This window comes from Rhagoletis zephyria, unplaced genomic scaffold, assembly GCF_001687245.7.
Source record: "Rhagoletis zephyria isolate East Lansing unplaced genomic scaffold, Rhagoletis_zephyria_1.1 Rzeph_scaffold_00182, whole genome shotgun sequence".
NCBI lineage: Eukaryota > Metazoa > Arthropoda > Insecta > Diptera > Tephritidae > Rhagoletis > Rhagoletis zephyria.
Genome location: NW_016157266.1, coordinates 362125 through 384748, shown reverse-complemented (window position 1 = coordinate 384748; position 22624 = coordinate 362125). Strand labels below are relative to the sequence as shown.

The following is a 22624-nucleotide window of genomic DNA, read 5'->3' as shown; positions in this document are numbered from 1 at the left end:
GAAACTTATTTACAGATGGAACGAAGCTGAATGGGAAGGTAGGTGGAGGTGTTTCCATCAGCCTGAAATTTAGGTTACCGGATCACTTCACCACCTTCCAAGCAGAGGTGACCGCAATAAAAGAGTCTTCGAATTGGTTGCACTCTAGTGTAAAACCTTTTAAGGAGGTGCATATTGATTCTAAAATCCGCAGCTATGAAGGCTCTCGCATCGGATTACTTCGATGTTAAGGTTATTTCGATTCCAGTTCACAGCGAAATCGCTGTAAACTGCATGGCCGATGAGCTGGCAAGACAGGGAACCCTTGACCCTGCCCTCGTGCGGTCTGCCTTGGGACAGATGGGCGTTTATTCAGCTCAGCGAGCGCTGGGCGAAGACCTTGGAATGCAAGGTGGCAAAATCCTTCTGTCCACGTATAGACTGGAGGCGGTCTGGGGAGCTCTTGAGACTAAGTAAGTTACCTCTCTTGCTATTGGTGGGAGTGCTAACTGGCCATTGCGTGATAGATAAGCATGCCGTAAGGCTAAATAGCATCGATGACCCTTAATGCACCAGCTGCATGGAGGATAATGGGGTGGAACCATCTCAATACCTGCTAATCTGGTTTTAGGACTTTGGGCGCCCACTCCCGATGAGCTTTCGGGAATGGACATCAGTCGCTTGAAGAGCATCGTTGCGAGTACGAAGAGTTTCTCATTCTCCCTTACCTTCCCCCTCTTTCCCTACCCTGCACTCATCGTTCGGTCTCCCTGCATCCTTTTCGCTGTCCCCTCTTAAGGGTATCACAACGAACAGCTTAGCGGTGTCTTAAAGGGCTTCCATCTCCATCGGAGGAAGCCTGATAACGCAAACTGACCTAACCTACCTTTGGTTCTGAAACCATGACCACTTTATCAATTACACAACTCGTGATAAAATAGTAAAACTGCCTTTTGCTGTTTAAACCTATACAAACCTTTCACTTTATAATTACTGAGCGAGGTGTTTTTTCAAGGAAAAAGATGTCACAATTAATCTTCTAGCTACAATGCATACCTCAACAAATTTATGTCTATCTATCTCCGATTGAGCAATCTGAGGCACTGAATAGTAAAATTTGCGGCCATTTTTCTGTGTAGGGTTGCTCATCCCACAGCTCATTTGAGCTTTTGCCAACGCATTCATAAAATTTTTAGTAGTTTTTATAAGCTCTCGAGGTAGTTCAAACCATGTTTTTAGTCGGCTACGGAAAATTTCAACGTTTGCTATGAGTGAAATTGTAAGCTTTTCTAACCCAGCACTTTAATTTTTTAATCAAATATTATCATGCGGGGAAAAATCGAAAGCACATGCAAAATTTTCCTTATCTAATAAATTTTCAGCGCAACACATTGCACAACAAGTTTAATTAAAACATTTCAAAATGAGCAAAGATTAATCCAACCGTTAATGGCTTAACGCAGCACAACGAGTTGGCGAGAGCACCGCAGCCGTCAAGCCAGTGATGCGTAAATGTCAAAAGGTTACAGCAATATGCTTCTACTGCTTATTTGATTTTCCATTTACAGCCATCAAATACAAAAAAAAGAAAGAACTTCTCATTTCCTTTTTACTTTTACATCGAAAGTGAAAGGTGTCGCACAGCTGCGATTATACACTCCAGGCACACCCACTTCGTATTGTTCGCGCTCAGAGGGTGTAAAACACGATATGCGTAGGCAACCGAGAGTCCTTGAGTATTTTTTCTCGTTTTTTAATTACATACCAAATGGCGTCTGAAGTGCCAAAAATGACAGTGAAAGTGTGACTACTTGTCGGGGTAAAAATCAGATAACAGACAGTGGCATATCCTTTTATTAATGCAACAAATATTCTAATTGTAACCATGCGATTGTCCTTGTGAGACGAGCTGTGTTGATGCTGAAATTTGAAATCGTGCTATGTTGCTCTGTTTTTGGAGCGGAAATGGCTACGTCATTTGGTGCATTAAATAAGTCAGCCGTCGTACACACTTGTTGTGCGTCTGTGTGGCTTTCAGCTGTTGCATTGTTTGCGAAGTGGAAATTTGTATTTCAATGATTTTAGTTTAAAAATGAGGAAAAGTGGATTGAGCAATGAGGGTGTGAATTGGAATGGAAACAGTTATATATGTAATATACATATATTTTTGTAAATGACTGCATGAGCTACCCTCATAATTAGTATTTTTCGAGCTTTTAGGACGTTCCGATATTTTTCGCGGGATTTTTGCGAATATTTATTTTTAAAAGGAGACTTTTCATTGAAAGAAAAACGGAAACTGGTGTTGGGGAAATTTGGGGAATCCAAGTGCACATTTCTAAACTTTCCTCGNCCGGAATTTTTCTCACTCTGCTGAATTCTTCTGTCAAGTTTTTTTCGTGACTTTTATCTAAAACTTTCGGTATTTTTCGGAATTCTCAGTTGCAACGGTACTTTTTACGCCTTAATGTTGCCTTGCGTGAAAGCCTGAAAAATAAAATGTAGAATGACTAGATATCTCCGGCTTTAAAACTATCAGGCGAATTTCAGCTTTTTTGCATTAATAAATAAAATGCTAAGAGTTTCGAGCCTTCCTTGCTCAAAAAATTAGGAAATCAACAATAAATTCAAAAAAGTATTGAATTAAATTTTTACCTTTTTTTCTCAAAAGCTTTTGTCGTCAAGCCTTCACTCTAAAAAATCTGTTTAAAAAAGCTACTATAAATCGAGTAAATTTTTGTTTATTTTTAAAATTCTGTGGTAAATTTACACGATGAATATGTATTTTTCTCGTTTACACATTTTCGTATGTAAAAATCCGTTTTGTTAGCGGCTTTACACAAATCTGCGGGTGAAATAAAACAGCAGATGTGTATTTTGTAGCTTGTACACACTTTCGTAGTAAAATTACGCAAACCACAGCAGCTATATTACACTCTAAAAAGTCCGAAATTTAAACAAACTATTCGTGGAATAAGCGAGCATGTAATTTCGCGAATAATAAGGTAGGGAATCAGTAACCTACCTTTTAGCTAGGAAATCTACACAATTTTTTTTTTAGAGTGTTGCATTTAAAATATTTTACTCACAATTTTCGGAAAAAATGTATGTATGAATTAATTAAAATTTTAATATCACAAAAATTTTAGTATCACAAAAACCAAATTTCAACCAGCTAAAATTTTAATAATTTTTCCCCCGCCTTACTTTTTCGGTTTTTTTTTTTGCGAACGGTCGTGCGCATTTTTCTCTATAAGAAATTGTACAACACCGTCAGGCAAAAAATTATCAATTGCATACCAATTTTATGAATTATTAATATTCAGAATAAAAACTTTGAAATGTAGGTGAAAATTTGTTGTTTTTGTACAAAGTTTGAAATAAATACCATTGGATGAGCATAAGTCTGTCTTTTAGCTTTTAAAACTCTATTCCATTTATTATCATCAATTTAATTTGATTATTCATCAATTTACGCGAAAATCCTCTGCTCATTTTGGAACTCACTCACGTCAATCAGCTAATCAATCCAGTCGTTACTTCCAACTCCAACAGTCCTTGCCAATCAGTGTAGCATGACACACTTTCCGTTCAGCTTACATAAGCTTAGCAACAGCGCGCATGAAGTCGTTGATTTTCCTTTTTTCCGCAGGATGCCTCCGTGCTGCCATATATGTAAGTAAATGGAGTCATTATTGCAGTGCAGCGCTTCACCGCCAACACCGCGTTGACATAATCTGACTCAATAATCATACTTGGCACACATACACTTCAGAGAACGTTGGTTGCTTAGTTTCCATGACAAAACTTGGATTAGCTCAAAAAGTAAATAGGTGATGTACACTAATAGATACCACCTCCATTTAACATATGCACGAGCATTTGCTGGCATATGTGCGCTCGGTAAAAGTGTAGTGAAAAGTTATTGCTGCTATTGCTTTCCACTGGTTATGGAAGCATTTTTTGTGAATTCTTTTTGTGGCTATAAACACACATACATATGCACAAAATACGTGCAATGCAAATGCTGCAACTGTTAACGCAATATTGCTGTGTCGCATGTTGGATGTTGCAAGAACTCTGCCAATCACCTACTTTTCCAACCAGGTAATCAAAATGATCAGGAAATTTTCTTATAGCACTGAGTTGTAGGGAAATTTTTTTGCCACCCCATCGAACAACGAAGGAACATGTTGAGACGGTTAGGAACAGTGGTACGTTATGTAGCTGTTAAATTAACATTGTTTACATTGCCTAAAAATGTTTTAGGAGGAAACTTGAAAAAATTAATTTTTAAGTGCAGGGAAACTTTTCATCCCAATTTTTATGATTTTACTTAGTAGGATTTTCTTCATAAATCAGTTCGCCGTATGTGTACCGCAGGACCGCTAGATTATAAAAAAAAAAAAATTTATTGCAACTTTCATATTTTTATTTCTTTTCTATGCTGATTTACATGTATTCATTTTAAGTTTCAGTTTGTAATTCTCTTTGACCTGTCAATTTATATTCACTTTGTACTTTTCTTACTAAAGCATATTTCTTCTCATGTCTATCGCTGTGACCATGTGACCTCAGCTTCCCTTCACTTGAATTCACACGCTGTTTGCTGACTCACTTATTGACTTTCTTTGAGTAATTACCTGCCTTAGCAAATGATTACCATTTCTGCAGATCTATTTCATTAAGCTTTACGGCAAATGATGGAACGGCACTTGACTAGTCAAACGTACTACATAGTATACATACATATGTATTTACATACGAATATACCTACCTTAATATATTCTTATTCATGTATATTAGTCTTCGTCCCGTTCCATATAAAAAAAAAAAAAAAAAACGATTCACCTTATTCGAATGAAATGTGGAATTTTATCAATTTTGTAACTCCCATCAATCGAGAAAAATGCGATTTCTCAGGGTATTTCCAAAGCTCCTTTTTTTAATTCTACCAACATCTGAAATATAGTTCAACGTTTCATATATTTTGATATCATTTCGCAGTACATACCAATTTCATGAAAATGGAATAACTCAGCCATTTTTTTTTTATCTGTTTTTCACTTTTGAGCTACCCATGAAAGACTATTATTTATGATTTCACTTTTTGAAAAATTCTTCCATTCGAACAAATTTCTTATTATGGTTTTCATGGAGCTAAACTGATTTATTAATAAAGAAATAGTGGTGTCAAGAGGAAACCTCGATTCCTTAATAAATATATACATATGTATATGTATGTATGTATGTATATTGAGCACCAAAATCAATTCAAATATGGTTGAGATATCCAAGTATCTATCATACACAATACACATGCACAGATTTATTTGTTTATATAAGCATACTAATTTCTTGCTTCTGTTCAAGTTCGTGCATTCTTTGTCGTATTCACAACGTAAAAGTTCATGATGTAGTCACTTGTTTTAGCAAACAACTATGTGTAAGCAAAATGTTTTGCGTAATCAGCGTTGACGTGTTTTTAAAGCAAATGTACATACAAATAGTAAATACTTACTCAGTTATCTGCGCAGGGGGGCANGTATATGTATGTATGTATGTATATTGAGCACCAAAATCAATTCAAATATGGTTGAGATATCCAAGTATCTATCATACACAATACACATGCACAGATTTATTTGTTTATATAAGCATACTAATTTCTTGCTTCTGTTCAAGTTCGTGCATTCTTTGTCGTATTCACAACGTAAAAGTTCATGATGTAGTCACTTGTTTTAGCAAACAAAATGTAAGCAAAATGTTTTGCGTAATCAGCGTTGACGTGTTTTTAAAGCAAATGTACATACAAATAGTAAATACTTACTCAGTTATCTGCGCAGGGGGGCAGGCAACACACCTGATTGCTTAACATTTTGCGAATATGCTAAATTTTAACTTAGTACTCACCCGTGTGCCCAGGTTAGCCTTTTTGACTTTAGATTCAGCAGTTATATTTTTGCTCTAGCTTCGGAATTTTAGGTAAAGCTTGGTGGCTTTTTTTAATTCTACCTTTTTTATAAGTATGTTTCATCTTTTTAATACTATGAAAAAAAAAATCGATTTTATAGAAATGTTTAAAAATTTTGCGGTCAACTATCCACCATGCTTTTTTTCTCTTATTACCTATCCGGAAATGTTTGACTAATGATTTTTCCTTACACATAATCATAAATAATCCAATATAGAATATCTTTTTTTACTTCAATATCAAAATTTCTACGATGCTACCATCAATACGTTTTCTTTCAATTGAAAAATTTACAATCAAATTAGCAAACTGACTGGCAATATTTATCAAGAGAACAGCTCTGATAATTATTGCTTTCAATAAGCAATATGCTATATACATTGTCAATATATTTGCCTGATAACATTACCAAGATAAATATGGTTGCCTATGAGGATGTCCCGTTATTTCCGTCATAAAACCAGTCGGCAGGGCTTTTTAAGTAAACCCTTACCTTTGAAAGCTCTATTGGAAGAACTTCCAAAAGCTATGCTATTCGAAAGCAGTTGAGAAGGAAGAATTGGAGCATGCGTGCCACGGTGTTATGGAAAAAAGTTAAATTGGTACTGCGTCATAATTAAATATATCGTAAAAAGTGTCTCCTTTAGAAGGCCTGCAACTTCCATATAAAAAAAAAAATAGTAGAGAGTCGAGCACAAAGATCGGAAAACAGGCCGCTCAAGGCCGACAGGGAAGGTTTGTGCGAAAATTTTTTAAAATTAATTTAATGAATACCATTCACTTGAATCTCTAGAGGTGCTGTTAAATATTTCCGGTATAAAAGTAATGCATTTTTTACGCTTATTTTTCCACTGCCCTTTTCTAACCTTTTTTTATAACTCAATTAAGCTTCATTTTTCGTTGTCGCCTGGTCACACTGGTAATCACTAACAGAGTTCAAAGCTACCGTTCGGTTAACTTATTTAGTAAATGCTAACAGAGTCAAAAAATGTTCTCATTAAACGCTCACTGTTAACAACCCTGTATCTCATACAGAGAATGTTAATAAAATTATATGCGTTACTGTAGTATTTATAGCGCTTAGTAACCAGTTATGTTATCAAGGCTGTTACCATAATAAATGTCAACAGAACTAGAAATTTCCTTCCACTAAATAACAATCATCAATAACATCGCTTAGTCAGAGAATGTTAATATAATGAGAAGCAGCGAATATTGATGTTAATTTTTTTATTACTAACAAATTCTGAAAGATTTGAGATGTAGGAATTCATCAAACAAAATATAAAATCACCACATAGTTTTTTACCAAAGAAAGAGATGAGACTATTCACCTTTTTGCACTTCCTCTTGCGAAATACCGTTAGACTTAAAATGTTAATTGGCTATTTTTAGATTTTTTATAAAGAAGAAAAGCGCCAAAATTATAAAAAAAAATTACTAAAAATGTCAATTGGCTATTTTCATTTTTTTTTTATAAAGAAGAAATGCGCCAAAATTTTGAGAAAAAAATCATGTAATTGTAAAATAACATATGTATTTGTAAAAAAAAAAATAATAAATGCTAACATAATTAGAAATTTCCTTGAACTAAATAACAGCCATCAGTAACATCGCTTAGTTGCAAATTAACAGCATTCAGTTCTAAGTAATGCTGCTAACATTTTGCTTACTTTTGCCAGCATTCGAATGCATTGCGCTGTAGCGAACAGCTATTATTATAATACATGTTCACTGGCGCTGTTGCTGTCATACTGTAAACAAACTGGTTCGCCTGTGTAGCTCGTTAATTACCCGGTCGTATGTTATTGCTTTTGCCGGTAAAACACTGTTGTCGAATGAAAATTTCCCTCAGTTTTAGTTTGGCTGCGTGTAGCAATGGTTTGGTGTGAATTAATGCACGCGATGTGCAGCTCGTCAAACCGGAAATAAACGTGCATTGAATATGTCGAATAAACAAAAAAAAAACCAAAAGTTGAAAGAATTTCAATAAAAACGTAGTGTATGAAATGTGGAAAATGTAAAAATTCCGCCAAATAGCGAGAATTTTAACATGTAAAATGGTGGGAAGTGACATATCATGAATCTGCAACAAAAAAAAATGCAGCTGTTTAACACACACACATTAAACAAGTTTGTATTTTGCAAAACAATTTATGCGTCCTGAAACTCAAAACTCAAAATTGTTGCTGTTGAGAATATGGATGTATATTCAACAAAAAATTGCGTGCATAAAATACAAATAATGCCATAGAAAATGTAAAATTTTAACAATAACGGCTTGAAACCTTATTCTACTTCAACAATCATCGGTAAACTGGTTTGTTTAAATGAAATTGGTGAATTTCATCATAACATTGATTATGTCATGCAAATTGTTGTATTGAATTAGTGATTGCTGGTACACAATGTTAGAAACTGCGAAATAAATTTATGCAGAAATATTTATTTTACAGCTCATTCAATATTTGCAGGTGACTAAAGCACAGCAAAACGCTACCAATAAAGCCCCAAAAGCAAAAGTGTGTTACGACAAATCAAATGTCTTAGTCACATATTAACAAATATTTACACATGCAAATTATTCAATGACGCTGCAGCAGCAAAAAATAAAGTGAACGAAAGAATCAATAACAAAAATTTTCAACTTTTGCAAAAATTCAAACATTAAATAATTGACAAAAAACGATTAAGCTTTTGATATGACAAGCAAACGCATATAAAATCCAAATAAAATTCGGTGTTAAAGCAACAAAAAAAAATGCCACTCTTTTGTGCTACAAGTGCTCAGAAAATTGTGCAACTGTAATAATTTGATTAGACAAGTGTTGAAAACTCTCCAACATCACTTACTCGGATACGCTTTGGAATACTCAATTATATTCAGTACTTTGTTCAAATCCTCCGAAATCACTGCAATAAAATGTTGGCTGTCAAAAATTTCTTCTTACCCGAGCGCACTACAACGGCCGCTAAGCCGCCCGAAACACCGCAACGTTTCTCACGAATGCCAGAAGCTTTTCTACGCTCCATACGACGGCGTTCATTGCGTGTAAAACGCGCCAAAAGTTTGGTGGTACCCGATCGCGAGAAGCGGAAATCAGGTGAGGTAGCGTGTTGTTTTGCGGAGTAGAGGGTTAGGGGAATGGGAACGTAACTTACCCGCATAATAGCCAATTAAGGGAAACAGTAACTAAATTTAAAAAAAGTGTTTCTTAACAAAATATAAATTTTTGTATACAATACGAAAAGCTTCAAGCTTTCACATTGCTCATTATCGAAAGCTCAAAGCTCTCGACTTCCACTGAAAAAAATTAGTATTTCGCCCTCACATTTATGCTAAGTTTTGAATAGAGCTTCCAAACTGTCATGAGTTTGCAGAGCTTTCACTTTTCTCGTTTACGAAAGCTCAAAGTTCTCGAATTATATTGACATGCAATGGAATCATATCTAATTCTTAACTATGAAATACGAGAAATGAGAAAATTCAGATTTCGAAAATTTGTGTATCCTTAATTTTTTCCATTTTAATTCAAAGAAATTACACGATCTTGAAAAAAAAAATATTTTCAAAAATTTTAAGCATGAATTTTATTTTCTAGAATATGAAAAAACTGCTTATTTTGGTTGAAAATTTTTTCAACATGTAATTTTTGACTCCCACTTATACTTAACCATTGCACGATCTTCACCAAAAGATTTTTAATAATTTTCTTTTCCTATATACATATGGGAAAACCCCAATTTTACTGATATAATTATTTTTTCCCACTTAAATTTAAAGAAATTGCACGATTTTGACCAAAAGATATTTTTAAAAACATTAGCATGAATTTTATTTTCCAGAATATGAGAAAAGCATTGTCAAATGTTGGTTGAAATTTTTTTCAAAATATAAATTTTTGACTCCCACTTTTGATTTTGACGCTGAGAGGTATTATTTCAGTCCCTAAATTTCTCCATTTAAATCTATAAGAAACTGCACGATCTTGACCAATAAATATTTTAGAATGTTATTTTCCTGAATATGGGAAAAACTCAGTTTTATTGATTTCATATTTTTTTTTTTCATTGGGATTTAAAGAAATTGCACGATTTTGACCATAAAATATTTTTTAAAATTTAAGCATGAATTTTATTTTCCAGAATATGAGAAAAGGTTTGCTAATCTGTCAAATTTTGGTTAAAACTTTAATAATTCGAATCTCGAAAATAAGTTCGATTTTGGCGTCTGTAAATTTTTTCCATTTAAATTTCCAAGAAACTGCACGATCTTGACCAAAAAAAACTGAATTTCCCTTATTTCATTGGAAATCGTTCTAATGAAATCTGCAAAAATACTTAATAAATTTCCTTCCTAAATTTTTTTCTTTAAAATTCTAGCTTGTACCGCTAATCCATCATATTTTTATTTTTATTTTTTTTTTTATTATATTGTTTTTATTATATATTTTTTAAATACTGCTGGCCCAAATTCGCCGTACGCCTCGAATTGTCAGCTAATTTGTGTTGGTTGTCACAAATTGTGACATTAATTTTGTGGCCAACACGACTTTTATGACTTTGGAACAAGCAAAATAAAAATCACCAAAATAGAAACATGTATGGAAAAAGAACATTTGGGCTTTGTACACAATTGGTGAATAACAATTTTTTATATGTACATACATAAGTATATGTATATGTTTTTGTTACATGTGTAGGTTATTATGCCTAAGCCAAGAGTCAATATTGTAAATCATTGCAATGTTGCACACACGAGTGCAACAGTGCGCTACTTATTGTAAGCTGCTACTGGTTAAACAACAGCTGCTTGAATGGCTGGCTAACTGCCTATTAAGCAGCAAGAACAACAACAATTAGAAGCATTACTTTTTTTTAACACTTTGGTGTTAACTGCTGGCAATAAAACAGTCGCGCATGCGCTAAATAAACACTTGACGAACGGCGCCGCGGCGTTTGCCAATTTTTTTAACAACCACAAATGAGTGTTGAAAACGCCGGGCGAAGGCGAGGAGGGACGGTATGTTAAGTGGTTGTTCGATTTGTGCTAGCCAAAACTTTTCACTGTTAATAATTATATTGCAATTTCAAATATATTTTAAAAAATCGTTGTTTAATCTCAACCCACTTATGAAATTTTTTTCTTTTTTCATCTATGCATTTTCGTTTTTCTTTTCTATTAATTTCGCCTCACTTGGCCCGCTTTTCACGTCCATTGCTCGGTTGTTAAGCAGTAATTGCTGTAAATGCTTACCTAATTGCTTTTATTGCAATTTGTTAACTTTTTTCTAGCCTGAATGAATTTAGGGTTTGCCTTAACAACTGCAGCGTGAGCAACGGAAATGCAAGCATCCATAAACTTTAGTAGCGTTTTTCCGCTTCACTGTGGTTTCTGCTTACCAACTTACCACTGCAGCGGTGCATTGGTTGAAAAGCTAGCAAATCGTTGGTTTTACCTAACTTCCAATTCAATGGCATACTTGTTTACAGCCAGTAAATTTTGTTGTTGCAATTGCAAGAGCGATTAAAAGTTGCCAGTCGTATCTGTTTTGTGGTTATTTGACTGCTGTGTTTTTTCAATATGTTTTCATGCTTTCAATATCCCTGACCACTTTTACTTATTTGTTTTTTTTTTTTTCTTATTTTTGACTACTGTTTTGCCGGCTCCGCTGATTTCCTTTTTTGCTGTTTATAAGCGGTTTTATGGCGTGTTTAACTAAGTATTTGTATGGTTGTCTGCTTGTTTAAGCCTTACTTTATTTGTTTTTTGAAACCCAAGCTTATTCGGAAGTGTGATAAGCTGGTTTTGTTTTTGTTTGCTTTTAATGAAAATTTTCAAGATCATCTTCCATGTTTCGTAATGCATTACTATAATTTTTTGCTTAAGGTAGGATTATATCATCTAGATCGGCTATACTCCGACTTGTTCGATATATATTTTACCTATAGAATTTTCGCTTTTAACAGAGGCTGAACTGAAAAATTGGCTGAAAATCTTAATTGTCTTAAGAGTTTCGAAACTTAACTGAATCTTGGAAAAAATTGCGCAACTAGTCGGTTAGGCGCTTGAGCCTGGATTAATATCCATGGGGCGAACCTGATCTCCGCGCTTTCAATATATTCGGAAAGCAATTTTTTTAAGCGACTGGTTTCTTTGATTATCCCTTCGAGTATAACAGAGCACAATTTGTTGCACCGCGTTTCTCTATTCACGCCGAAGAGTAGCACATTTCATTAGAGATAGGTTTTAAGCTATTCCACACGTTTCACTAATTCACTAATTTTTCCAGGAAGAAAGGAATGATGTTAATGGGTATATAGTCCACGAAGGAAGGCTGGAAGGTACCTTTCACTGCTCGTAAATAATATTACAATCATTCGAGAGCAAACTATGTAGGGAAATTCGGCCTTATAGCGAATCCCATTCCACAAAATTCCGATACAAAAACCATTTTTGCCAATTTGTTTTTGTTTCGCCGTTAAAATTACGGGAGCGATATATTCACATGAAATTGACGATAAGGCTGACTATCTTCATTTTTGGAAAGCCCAGAGATCAAGAACTCTCAGAGTGATAACTAACTAACTATGTATATTGAAGCAGTTTCATATTTATAGTTCAGTCAGAGACTACAGAAACTCATTAATGTAAAAAATACAATTTAGTTTCTAAAGTTTGGTATGAAAAGCCCAAAAGCGGCGATGACTATAAAAATAATCAACCACAAATTCTGTCTCTTTCGATTATAAAATTAATCTTGCTTGCTCTCAATTTTTGCATAATTTACATCAATGATGATCAGAGAGAGCTTTTATTTTGCGCGTGTCTCTTCTTTAAGCACATCCTGTGGGAGAACGTTTTAAAAGCTTTCCGTACAATTTAGATGCTCTTACAGCCATATAACCTTATTTATGAAAATTAAAATAGGTTTAAGATTTACATATAAAGCAGTTAAAGTCTTCTTTAGTTTTTATAAATTTGGCTGATAAGCCACAAGATCTTTGAAAGCTCTTTCTGGTCATCTGTGATATAAAATCTACAAAGGGCCCTAAAAAGCTTCCCCAGCGGGCAGTGTTGCCGTAATTACAGTTTTAATTGTAAATTCCAGTTTTTCCAAATAACCTCTTAGTACAAATTACGGTTTTTTTTTTCAAAATTTTAGATTTAAACGAATAACTTAAAAAGTTTCAGACAGTTTTTTAGGTGTTTTGCACAAAACTTCAAGGTAGGAGTGAAAAAAAACAATAGTCGCAAAAAAGCACCCTAATGTACATATATCAACGATGGGCAGAGGGAGCTTTTACTCTGCACGCCCCTATACAAAATGTATAAAAAGCTTAAAGAGCTTTACCCGAGGGCAAGGCGGTACCCATCACCGACATATATACGTAGCATGATTAACTAAAATGTAGTTGAGAACTGCAAGACACATTTATTTACAAATTCGCTTAAGTATGCTGCTACGTAAACGTCACACTGTAGAGCAACAGTTTCTAACAGAGTTACATATGTATGCATAATGATAGACAACCAAATGTCAGTTGTTGCAGCGTTGACAGTGGTCAACATCATTTTTACTAGTTTCATAAATAAATAAAAAATTATGCACACACTTGCATACTTACCTACTTACATACATACTTATGAATGCACAACTTTATATGTATATATGTATGTAAGTGAAAAAAGAACAAAATCAGCTTAAATGTTAGGAATTTGCGCACATCTTCCGCCTACTGACCACTTCATACCCCCCTACAGCGGGTGTTTTACACTCACACACTTGCTTCGCCAGTGACTGACATTTGGTACTACATATTGTGACTGTAAATATGACATGACAAATTGAAATTCGTTGTGTTAAGTGTGACGTGGAATTTATGTATTTAGTGGTGACTGTAATGTGTTGGAATTTATGATGGGAATTGCGTTCGCTAAAAAAAATGGGTCGAGAATAAATGCGAAAAGCTTGCTACGAGTAACAAAAAATTTTGGATGCTAGGCATTAGTAAACACGACACATTCTGCCGGTGTTCTGTCAGACGAAATGCTAAATATTGTTCCATTTACTCGTTTACGTGTTGCATATTTTAATGAATAAATATTGTTGAGAAAACAGGACGGAATTTGGTATGCAAAACGGGAAGCGCGCAAACTTACAAAAATTATGTATTTCCTGATGCATACGTGTATAATTTTGTTTAAAATGAGGACAAAGGAATTGAGGAATTCTTGGCAAAGAAAAAAAAGACCAGAGAACAAATTAGAAACATATGAAAAATATTGAAAAAATTTCACTGTTTCCCAAATGCTTCTTCAAGGGCACAAATCGAAGTCATTTTTGCATTGTATTGTCACCGACGATGAAAAATGTGTTCATTACAAGAATCAAAGCGCCAAAAGGCGTATACTTATTAAGCAAGGCGAACCCGGACCATCGACGCCACAGCTAAATATCCATGGCTCTGCATTTGGTTGGGACCAAAACGGAATCCTGTATCATAAGCTACTGAAAAGTGGTCAAACGATCGACGGGGCACTCTCCAGATAGCAACTGAAGCGTTGTAGCGAGCGATTCTGGAAAAACTGCCACCAAACATGATTTATTGATCTTCCACCATGTCACTGATCGGTCGATGTTAATTGATCTCCATGGTGCCGGATGGGAAGTTCTAACCCACCAGCCGTATGGCCCAGACCATGCACCATCAGACTCGATGAGAGTACGCTTCACTGCAGTTGAAGGTATCGAAAATTTGCTGGATACTTATTTGGCGTCCAAGGACGTGCAGTTTTATTGGCGCAGAATCCATGCATTGCCAGAAAAGTGTGAAAAAGTTACAACTAACGATGGGGAATATCTTCAGTAAAATACATACATTTTTTGCACAATAAAGTGTCAAAGTTGAGAAAAAATCCTTTAAAATGTATTTGTGTGCCCACGACAACTCAAATTTATTGGAAGATCTATTGCGCACTCAAGTTTAATCGGATGATTTTTTAGGCAAAATGTTTTGTAGAGCATTTTAATCCTCTAACTGCAAATATAATTACTTAAAATGGAGCTTCTAAAAAAAACGTCAAAAAGAGCCATTACTGAAAGAGTTAAGGAGTTAAAATTTTTTTTACGAAAACATTGCCTAAATTGGCTAAATTTTGTATGTTTATGTATATTTATTTTAGTACTCTTACTTTTACTAAATAATTTACTAACTTTCACATTTACATAATTTTCAATTTCTCCAAAAAAAAATCACTGTCTAACAAACAGGCATAAATATTTGCTTTAAAAATCTTCTTCAAGTTTACTATGTATATGCATAAAATGTACAACGAATAAAAACATATGTACATACATATCTACATAATTAAGTGATGACTTGCTGCCCAATTTCATAAATCACCACACATCTCATATTTTCCCTTTTTTCGAGATAAACATAAAAAAAATTATATCCGCGAAAAAATAAAATTATGTACCAGTATGTAGCAAAAGTTAGCTCACGTAATCATAGTTTGTTGTACTGAAAATTGTTTTTTTTTTTGCTGCAGTACACCGCAATGTTCAAAAAAAATAAAAAAATTGACGTCATTTATGTGTAAAAAATTGAGTTATTGTTTATAATAACAGTAATTTTCTATACAGAGTTGAGAAGTAAAAGTTGCGGACAGCTTTCAAACAAAGCAAGGGAACTCGTGGAAATTTTATAGGAAAATAAGTAGAAACATGCGCAATGTTTTCTGTATGAAAAATTTGCCATGCAAATTGCGATTTACCTGCTATTTTAGCAAGACAGTGCATTGTGTTGTGTAGTATATGTATGTAAATATATATATAAGTACATATGTATGTAATTCAGTTGTTATTTTATTATGTGATTGGGCGGCCACTAACTATTGTTTGGCTTCTCAAACGTCAACACGAAATAAGGTAATCTATTCCACTGCAAATAATTACGTATGCCGCACTTTTTGACGAAAGTACCTGCATTCGAGCGTTTCCGCCTTATTGAATTCGCTGCTGGTCAGCAGCCACTTACAACACACAAAAGCGAAGCTTCATCTTTCACCAATTTGACTATAACAAATTTAATGTCATAACAGCTTTGTATGACTGTGTGTGTGTGTGTGTGTATGTAATTTCATCTACAAACAATTTTTAATAATAGCTTACGCCATTAATAAATGTTGCAGCAACTTTTACCGAAAAGCGAAAAGTGTTGAAATGTGGAAATATTGCAGCAGCTCTCCGACTTCTTTTAAGGTTTTCTTTTCCATTCAACGCGTGCTGACTGTCGTCACAAGCCATCAGCAAACAAACAAATAAATCGCCTTAATATTCAGTTATGACATTTGAGTTTTTACATTGGCTCATTGCACGCCAATGCTAAGTAAAACTATTCAAAATCATATACAAAACCAGCACAACTTGTAAAAATGACAAATGAGCTCAGCGATTGCCGAAATAATTATGATTTGCTAAGCAGCCAGCAAGCTCAATTGTCGGCATTTATGAATGTATCATATCATATTTTTCGAAAAAATTAATTGTTCGCTATTTGGTCGTTTTATTTTGCTTATGTGAGGACAATTATGGTTCGTAAACCGCATTTGCGATTTGGTAATTTTATTTTTTGTTTTACAAATAATATGTTTTTTTTTTTCCTCATTATGATTATGAATAGGAATATGCTATGTGTATAAATAAGAATGTGAATAAGAATAGGAATATGAATATCTATGAATTGCTGAAGCATAGTATATATGGCTACCTAAAGGTGAAAAGTTGCCAAGTCCATTTTTTTCCAAAATTTAGTTTTTGATGCAGAATGACAGGTAATACGAAACTACATCGATTTTTCATCTCTCCTGAACAACCTCAAAAAAGACTTGGCAACTTTTCACCCTTAGGTGACGATATGTATGTTACCTATAGAAGTACTTAAAAGTTCGCTAATATTAGCTGTTATACTTACTAGCTTTTAACTTGTTGTTTAAACTTCAATAGAAATATATTTTTTTCCTGTCCTTATCACTCGTATTATCACAATTTTTTTATTATGTTCTTCTTAATCGACTGTCAACAATGAATATTTACCTTCCTTATTTGACTGCGATAACGATCAGTACGTGCAATATCGATAGCAATATCAATAACATATCGATAACTATGTCGGTAAAAATTTCAAAAGATAACTTATTTCAACTTACAATAATCAATAAGTATATATGTAGATATCGATAGCAATTTCAAAAAAATTTATAATTATATCGAAAATTTCCAAAAGATAACGTATTCGATCTTACAGTGATCAATAAGTATATAGATATCGATAACAATTTCAATAAAAAATTTATAAATATATCGAAACCTATTTCGATATCGATAATTTATATAGCGGAATCGTGTAGGGAAATTATTGTAGTAGAAATATATCACATATATATGTATGTGTAGATTGAAGACGAAATTGATTAATATACGAACAAATCGATAAATATTTTGAATATTAATAAAAATTCACATTAATAAGTGACATTTTTTAGTAAAGCAATAAGTATAAATATTTTTTATTCCTATTTCTGCAATTGACTGAAAACTGCTCCAGTTTCATAGTACATATTTTTATTTACAACATTGTACATACGTTCGCAAATATTGACACTTCTCCAATATATAACTTTTCTCCTTAAAAAGTATAGTAAACATTTGCACTTCAATATAAATTTATTTTTTGCTCCGTCTTTATCATGCGTAGATTTTATAATTTAATTTTTTACTACGTTCTTTATATTCGACGCTTTGTAAAAAAAAAAAACAAGATGAATACTTGCTTTATCTGTATGTTAATGATTTGCACTACGAGGTCATCAGCTTCTCATTTACATAGTAAGTATATATAAGTTTTTCTCCGAATCTGCTAACAGCTTTTTTGCATCTTAAGTGTTTTCTAATTAATTTATACTTAATGCCGGTTAATTGATTCAATTGAAATTATTTTCAGCGAAACAGTTACTTTGAAGCCACTTGCGAAAAGTTTTCGAAATGAATGTATAGAATTTAGTTGCAAATTTCTCAAAATTGTTTCAAATGTGCATATTTTTGTTAATGGCTATCTTTTTGGACTCATTTACCCCACACACCCCCAACAGCGTTACTTTTTTCATGTTCTCACAAAATGTTTCGCAATTTTTGGTTATGCTATTTTTTTTTTTAATGATTATTACAATATTTTTTTGCATTCTATAAAAATAGCCAACTCACCTTGAATTTTTCTAGCCAAATGGGCATTATTATAGCGCTCAACCGCCCATAAATCAGCACCCGTAAGCCGCTTGGGCAGCTGCCGCGATATACATAGATATGTATGGTTTTATACATATATAAAAGCGGCAGTTATTAAGCAAAAGATTTACTGCTATTTTTGCAAAAGATAAATTTGCGAAAAAAAAGTTGCTATCTAAACACTTATCTAACAGCATTTTTCAAGCGCACATGCAATCACAAACATACATACATACATACTTTCATAAGTATAAAAGCATTTACTTACTAAAATTGCTTTCTTTGTTAAAAAGCTTTTGTTGCGCAAACAAAGTTGGGGGGCGTATTGAAGGAGGGTGTACCTTTAATTTAGTTATTTTAATGGCCGCTCGCCGCTATCTTATCTCGTGTATTTTTACCGCAACTCAAGCGAAACAATGAAATTTGCTAATTTTATTTTTATTTTTGTTTTGTATAAAAATTGTTTGTCACGCGTTAAACGGATACGCGTGGTTTTTGTTAGTTGTCTTTCTGTTTAAATTTCATTTCTATTTAATTTCATTAATGGTTTGGCGCTTGGAATGTCCTAAATTGATTGCGAGACAGTTGCACTACGCTTGGCTCATTAAGAAAAAAGCCAGTGATAAGAGAAGTTTAGTTATTTTTTTAACATTCTCCATGTATTTCTGGCAAAATTAATTTCCACATGCGAAAAAATATTGAATATACATACATAGGTAGTAATTAGTGATGTGGTGGTCTCCTAAAAAGCTATCACTGCTTCTATCTTGAGCTACTTAAATGTGAATTCCTGTTTCCTTTTTGATTCCTTTTCTATGTAAATCCCATTCTGGCATTTCGTTTATGATTCTCAGCTTCTTTTTTCTATGTTTTTGTGTTTTATTTTAATTTTAATACAATATACTACACACCATTGTTTAGTTTCTTCTAAATACCTCTGTGTTGACTCATTGCCTTCTGTCTTAACAAAAAACTTTTTATAAATAAGTTGCAAAATAATTTATATTAATCCTGTTTTGTCGTTAATTTGCACGTTTCAGACATATTTCAAGCGGTCGCTGGCACATTTTTCAACTTGCAAAAATTTTGTTAAATGACATCATTGCCACATTGATGTGCAAAAATAATTTGCAGAATTAATTATCGGTTTGAAATAAGAAAGACAATTAAAAAGAAAAAAGAAAAAACAAACAAATAAAAAAATGTCTACACAAAAGCTTTAAATTGTTGAATAATAAATGCATTAATGAAAAAATATTTGTATTCAAAAGCATGACTAAATTCAATTTCTCTAAAAAATTCGAAATATAATATATAATGAGTTTTAAATGCAATTTTTTTGTAGAATTAAAAAACGTCTAAATAAAATCTTAAATTTCTTGAGTAAGAAATGCATTCATAAAATAAAATATTTACATTCAAAAAAATATCCGTGCAAATGAAATTTTTTGTAAACAAAATTTTAAAACCTTAGCAAATTTTTGTTTTTTAAATAAATCGAGTTTTAGAACAGAAAAAATGCAAAAAGCTATGAATTTTTTTAGCTAGCAATTTTTGTTTTAATTGTACCAAAAAAAATATATATTTTTGGTAGACATTTTTTTAATCATGCTTTAATTATACCGGAAACACATTTTTTTGTGATAGAAATTTTAAAAGATTCGAAATTTTTACTGAACTGAGAAATACATACGAATGTCGAGTTAGATACGAATTTTTAAGTTTTTTTTTCTTTAATTTGAGTGAGTCGCTCAAAGCATAGACAACGAGTTAATTCGATCTATATCCTCTTTAACGTAAAATTTTATTTTATTTTTAATTTTATAGAAAATACCTTACTTATAATTTAAAAGTTTTCTTTTTCGTTTTTCATCAAACGATTTGAAAAAAAACACATCGTATTTGTATTTCGATTGTGGGCTTATTTGTGAACTTTTTTAAATGTTTTTTTTTAGAATTTTTTAGACCGTTTATCTCGATCATATTTAAACGAAAATTAATTGTTACCGGTGTAAAAAGTAGCTGTTTTTATTAATTAATTTCTTTTTCTCTATTTAATTGTATATCCTTTTAATTGACTAGTTTTATTTTTAAGATCGTTTTTCTTTTATTAGAATCGAAAAATTTAAAAAAGCAAATCAAAGGTTATCGAAAAAATTTGTATCATTCTAAAATACATATAAAGTCATGAAATTTTAAGTCATAAAAAATAAACTCATGCATTTCTATTTTAAAATAAAATTTATAAAAAATTCTAATGCTTACTATAATGCTTTTTAGTTTGCATAAAAGGAAAGTGATAAAAAGTAAAATAAATGGTTTTTGGGATTTGTTATTGCTGTTTCCTCTTTAGATATTTGAATGAAAGTCTTTTTCAAAATTCCAAATGTAATAAGAATCAAACTAATTTTTTTAATAAGATAAAAAAAGTTATTTTGTTTTAGTCACTATTTTCTGGTTTATATGAAAATAAGCTGGCAAACAGTTCAATAAATTTTTTTTATTGCTGCTTTGTTTTTTATTTTAAAACCAAACTGAGAAAAGCGTCTGGTGGTATTATTAGGGTATTATTGTACTTTCTGGCTTGCGTGACAAAGCTGATAAAAATTTATATCAATATTTTTTGGGATTTCTTATTGCTGTTTCTTTTTTTAGATATTTCAATAAACGATTTTTTCATTATTAAAAATCAAATTAAAAATTGACTAAATTTTTTTTAATAAAAAAAAAATATTTTTCTTCAGTCAGTATTTTCTGGTTTGTATGTAAAGAAACAGGCAAACAATTTCATATATTTTTTTATTGCCTCTTTGTTTTTTTTTTATTTTAAAATAGAATTAAAAAAAAATATAGTGCATACCCTAATATTTTCTGGTTTGCAGGAAAAAACTGATAAAAACGTAAATAAATATTACTAGGGATTTTTTATTGCTGTTTTGTTTTTTAGAAACTGGAATGATAGATTTTGTAATAATTAAAAATGCACAAAAATAAACTTTTTTTTTTAATAAATAAAAAAAAAAATCTTTAGTATTTTCTGGTCTGTATGAAAAGAAACTGGCAAAAAATTTAATGCATTTTTTATTGGTGTTGTTTTTTTATTTTAAAATAAAATACAAAAACTTATTGTGTATATCCTAATACTTTCTGGTTTGCAGAAAAAAACTCATAAAAAGGTAAAGTATATTTTTGGGAATTTTTATTGCTGTTATATTTTTTAGATATTAGATTTGTTTTGTTTTTAAGATATTTGAATGAACGCATTTTTTTAATAAATTAAAAAAAAGAACAATTTTTCTTTAGTCAATATTTTCTGGTTTGTGTGAAAAGAAACTGTCAAACAATTTAATACATTTTTTTATTGCTGCCTTAGAAATTATTGAAATTACAGGCGTCTGCTTAATTAAATATGCAATAAAAACCCCAAATCACATGAACTTGAAACGTGTCTTAAATTAAAATTTCAAGTCAAAATTATTTTGTTGATATATACTGTATGTCTATATTTTGAATTTTTCACGCTTATAAAAATATTTTGCAAAGAAAAACTCACAAAACTGGCGTGTATTCAACTGTTATTTTTACGTCGTTATTCTACGAGTGCTTCTTTGTTTACTCTTGTGAGTTATATAAATGTATCCAACAAAATTCAAGAAAAAAACAGATTCATATCATTTTATACGCTGCCCGTGATAATCGGCTGGCAAAATGTTGAAAATCCATTTAAACGCTTTTCTGCGCACACATTTCAGCAGACTTGTTGTTGTTGATTATTACACTTCACAAGCTATTCACACTTGTTTTTTTATTTGCCAATTTTTTTGTCTATATAAAAATAATTATAATTTCATAAACATGTGTACGCTAAACAGCAGAAAAAAAGAGTGATCCGCTAGTGAGCCAGCAATATGATAGCTGATGAGCTCACTTTATTTCGTACGTTGGCAATTTTTGTTTTTTTTTGTATTTTTTTTTCTTTAATTTTATCGTACATTTTTCCCATTTGCTTTGCGAGTGGCAATTGTAGCTATAAAATTTTGCATCTGGCCTATAAAAATACTGAAAAAGAGGAAACATGAAAAAACAATATTGTATCTTGTAGCTTTAGAACATGATTAATTTTTCAAATAAAATGTTTAATACGCTAAAAAATTAGCCTTCTGTTTTGCTGTAGCGAGCAGTTCTAAACTATGCGTAACGGCTCTTGTGACGGGTCATGCTTGTTTGAGCATAATTACATAGTACTTTCATGCTTTGGCAGATATGAATAAATATTCACAGACAGCGTCATCTTGATACTTTTTTGACCATTATCTCTCTTAGAAAATTTCTACAACACCAAGTTATAATCTTCTGTTTTCTTACCCTCAAATCTATCTGT

General features: G+C 32.2%; 1 protein-coding gene across 1 annotated transcript in view; it reads left to right on the top strand.

Moving 5' to 3' along the window:
* The first annotated feature begins 7794 nt into the window (after nt 1-7794).
* LOC108357919 (centaurin-gamma-1A-like) overlaps nt 7795-22624 on the top strand; it is a 100589-nt gene continuing 85759 nt past the window's right edge. The window contains 1 exon segment of the mRNA XM_017609002.1: nt 7795-9057. Within this exon segment, the coding sequence (XP_017464491.1) occupies nt 8877-9057 (181 nt within the window). The 5' untranslated portion in view covers nt 7795-8876.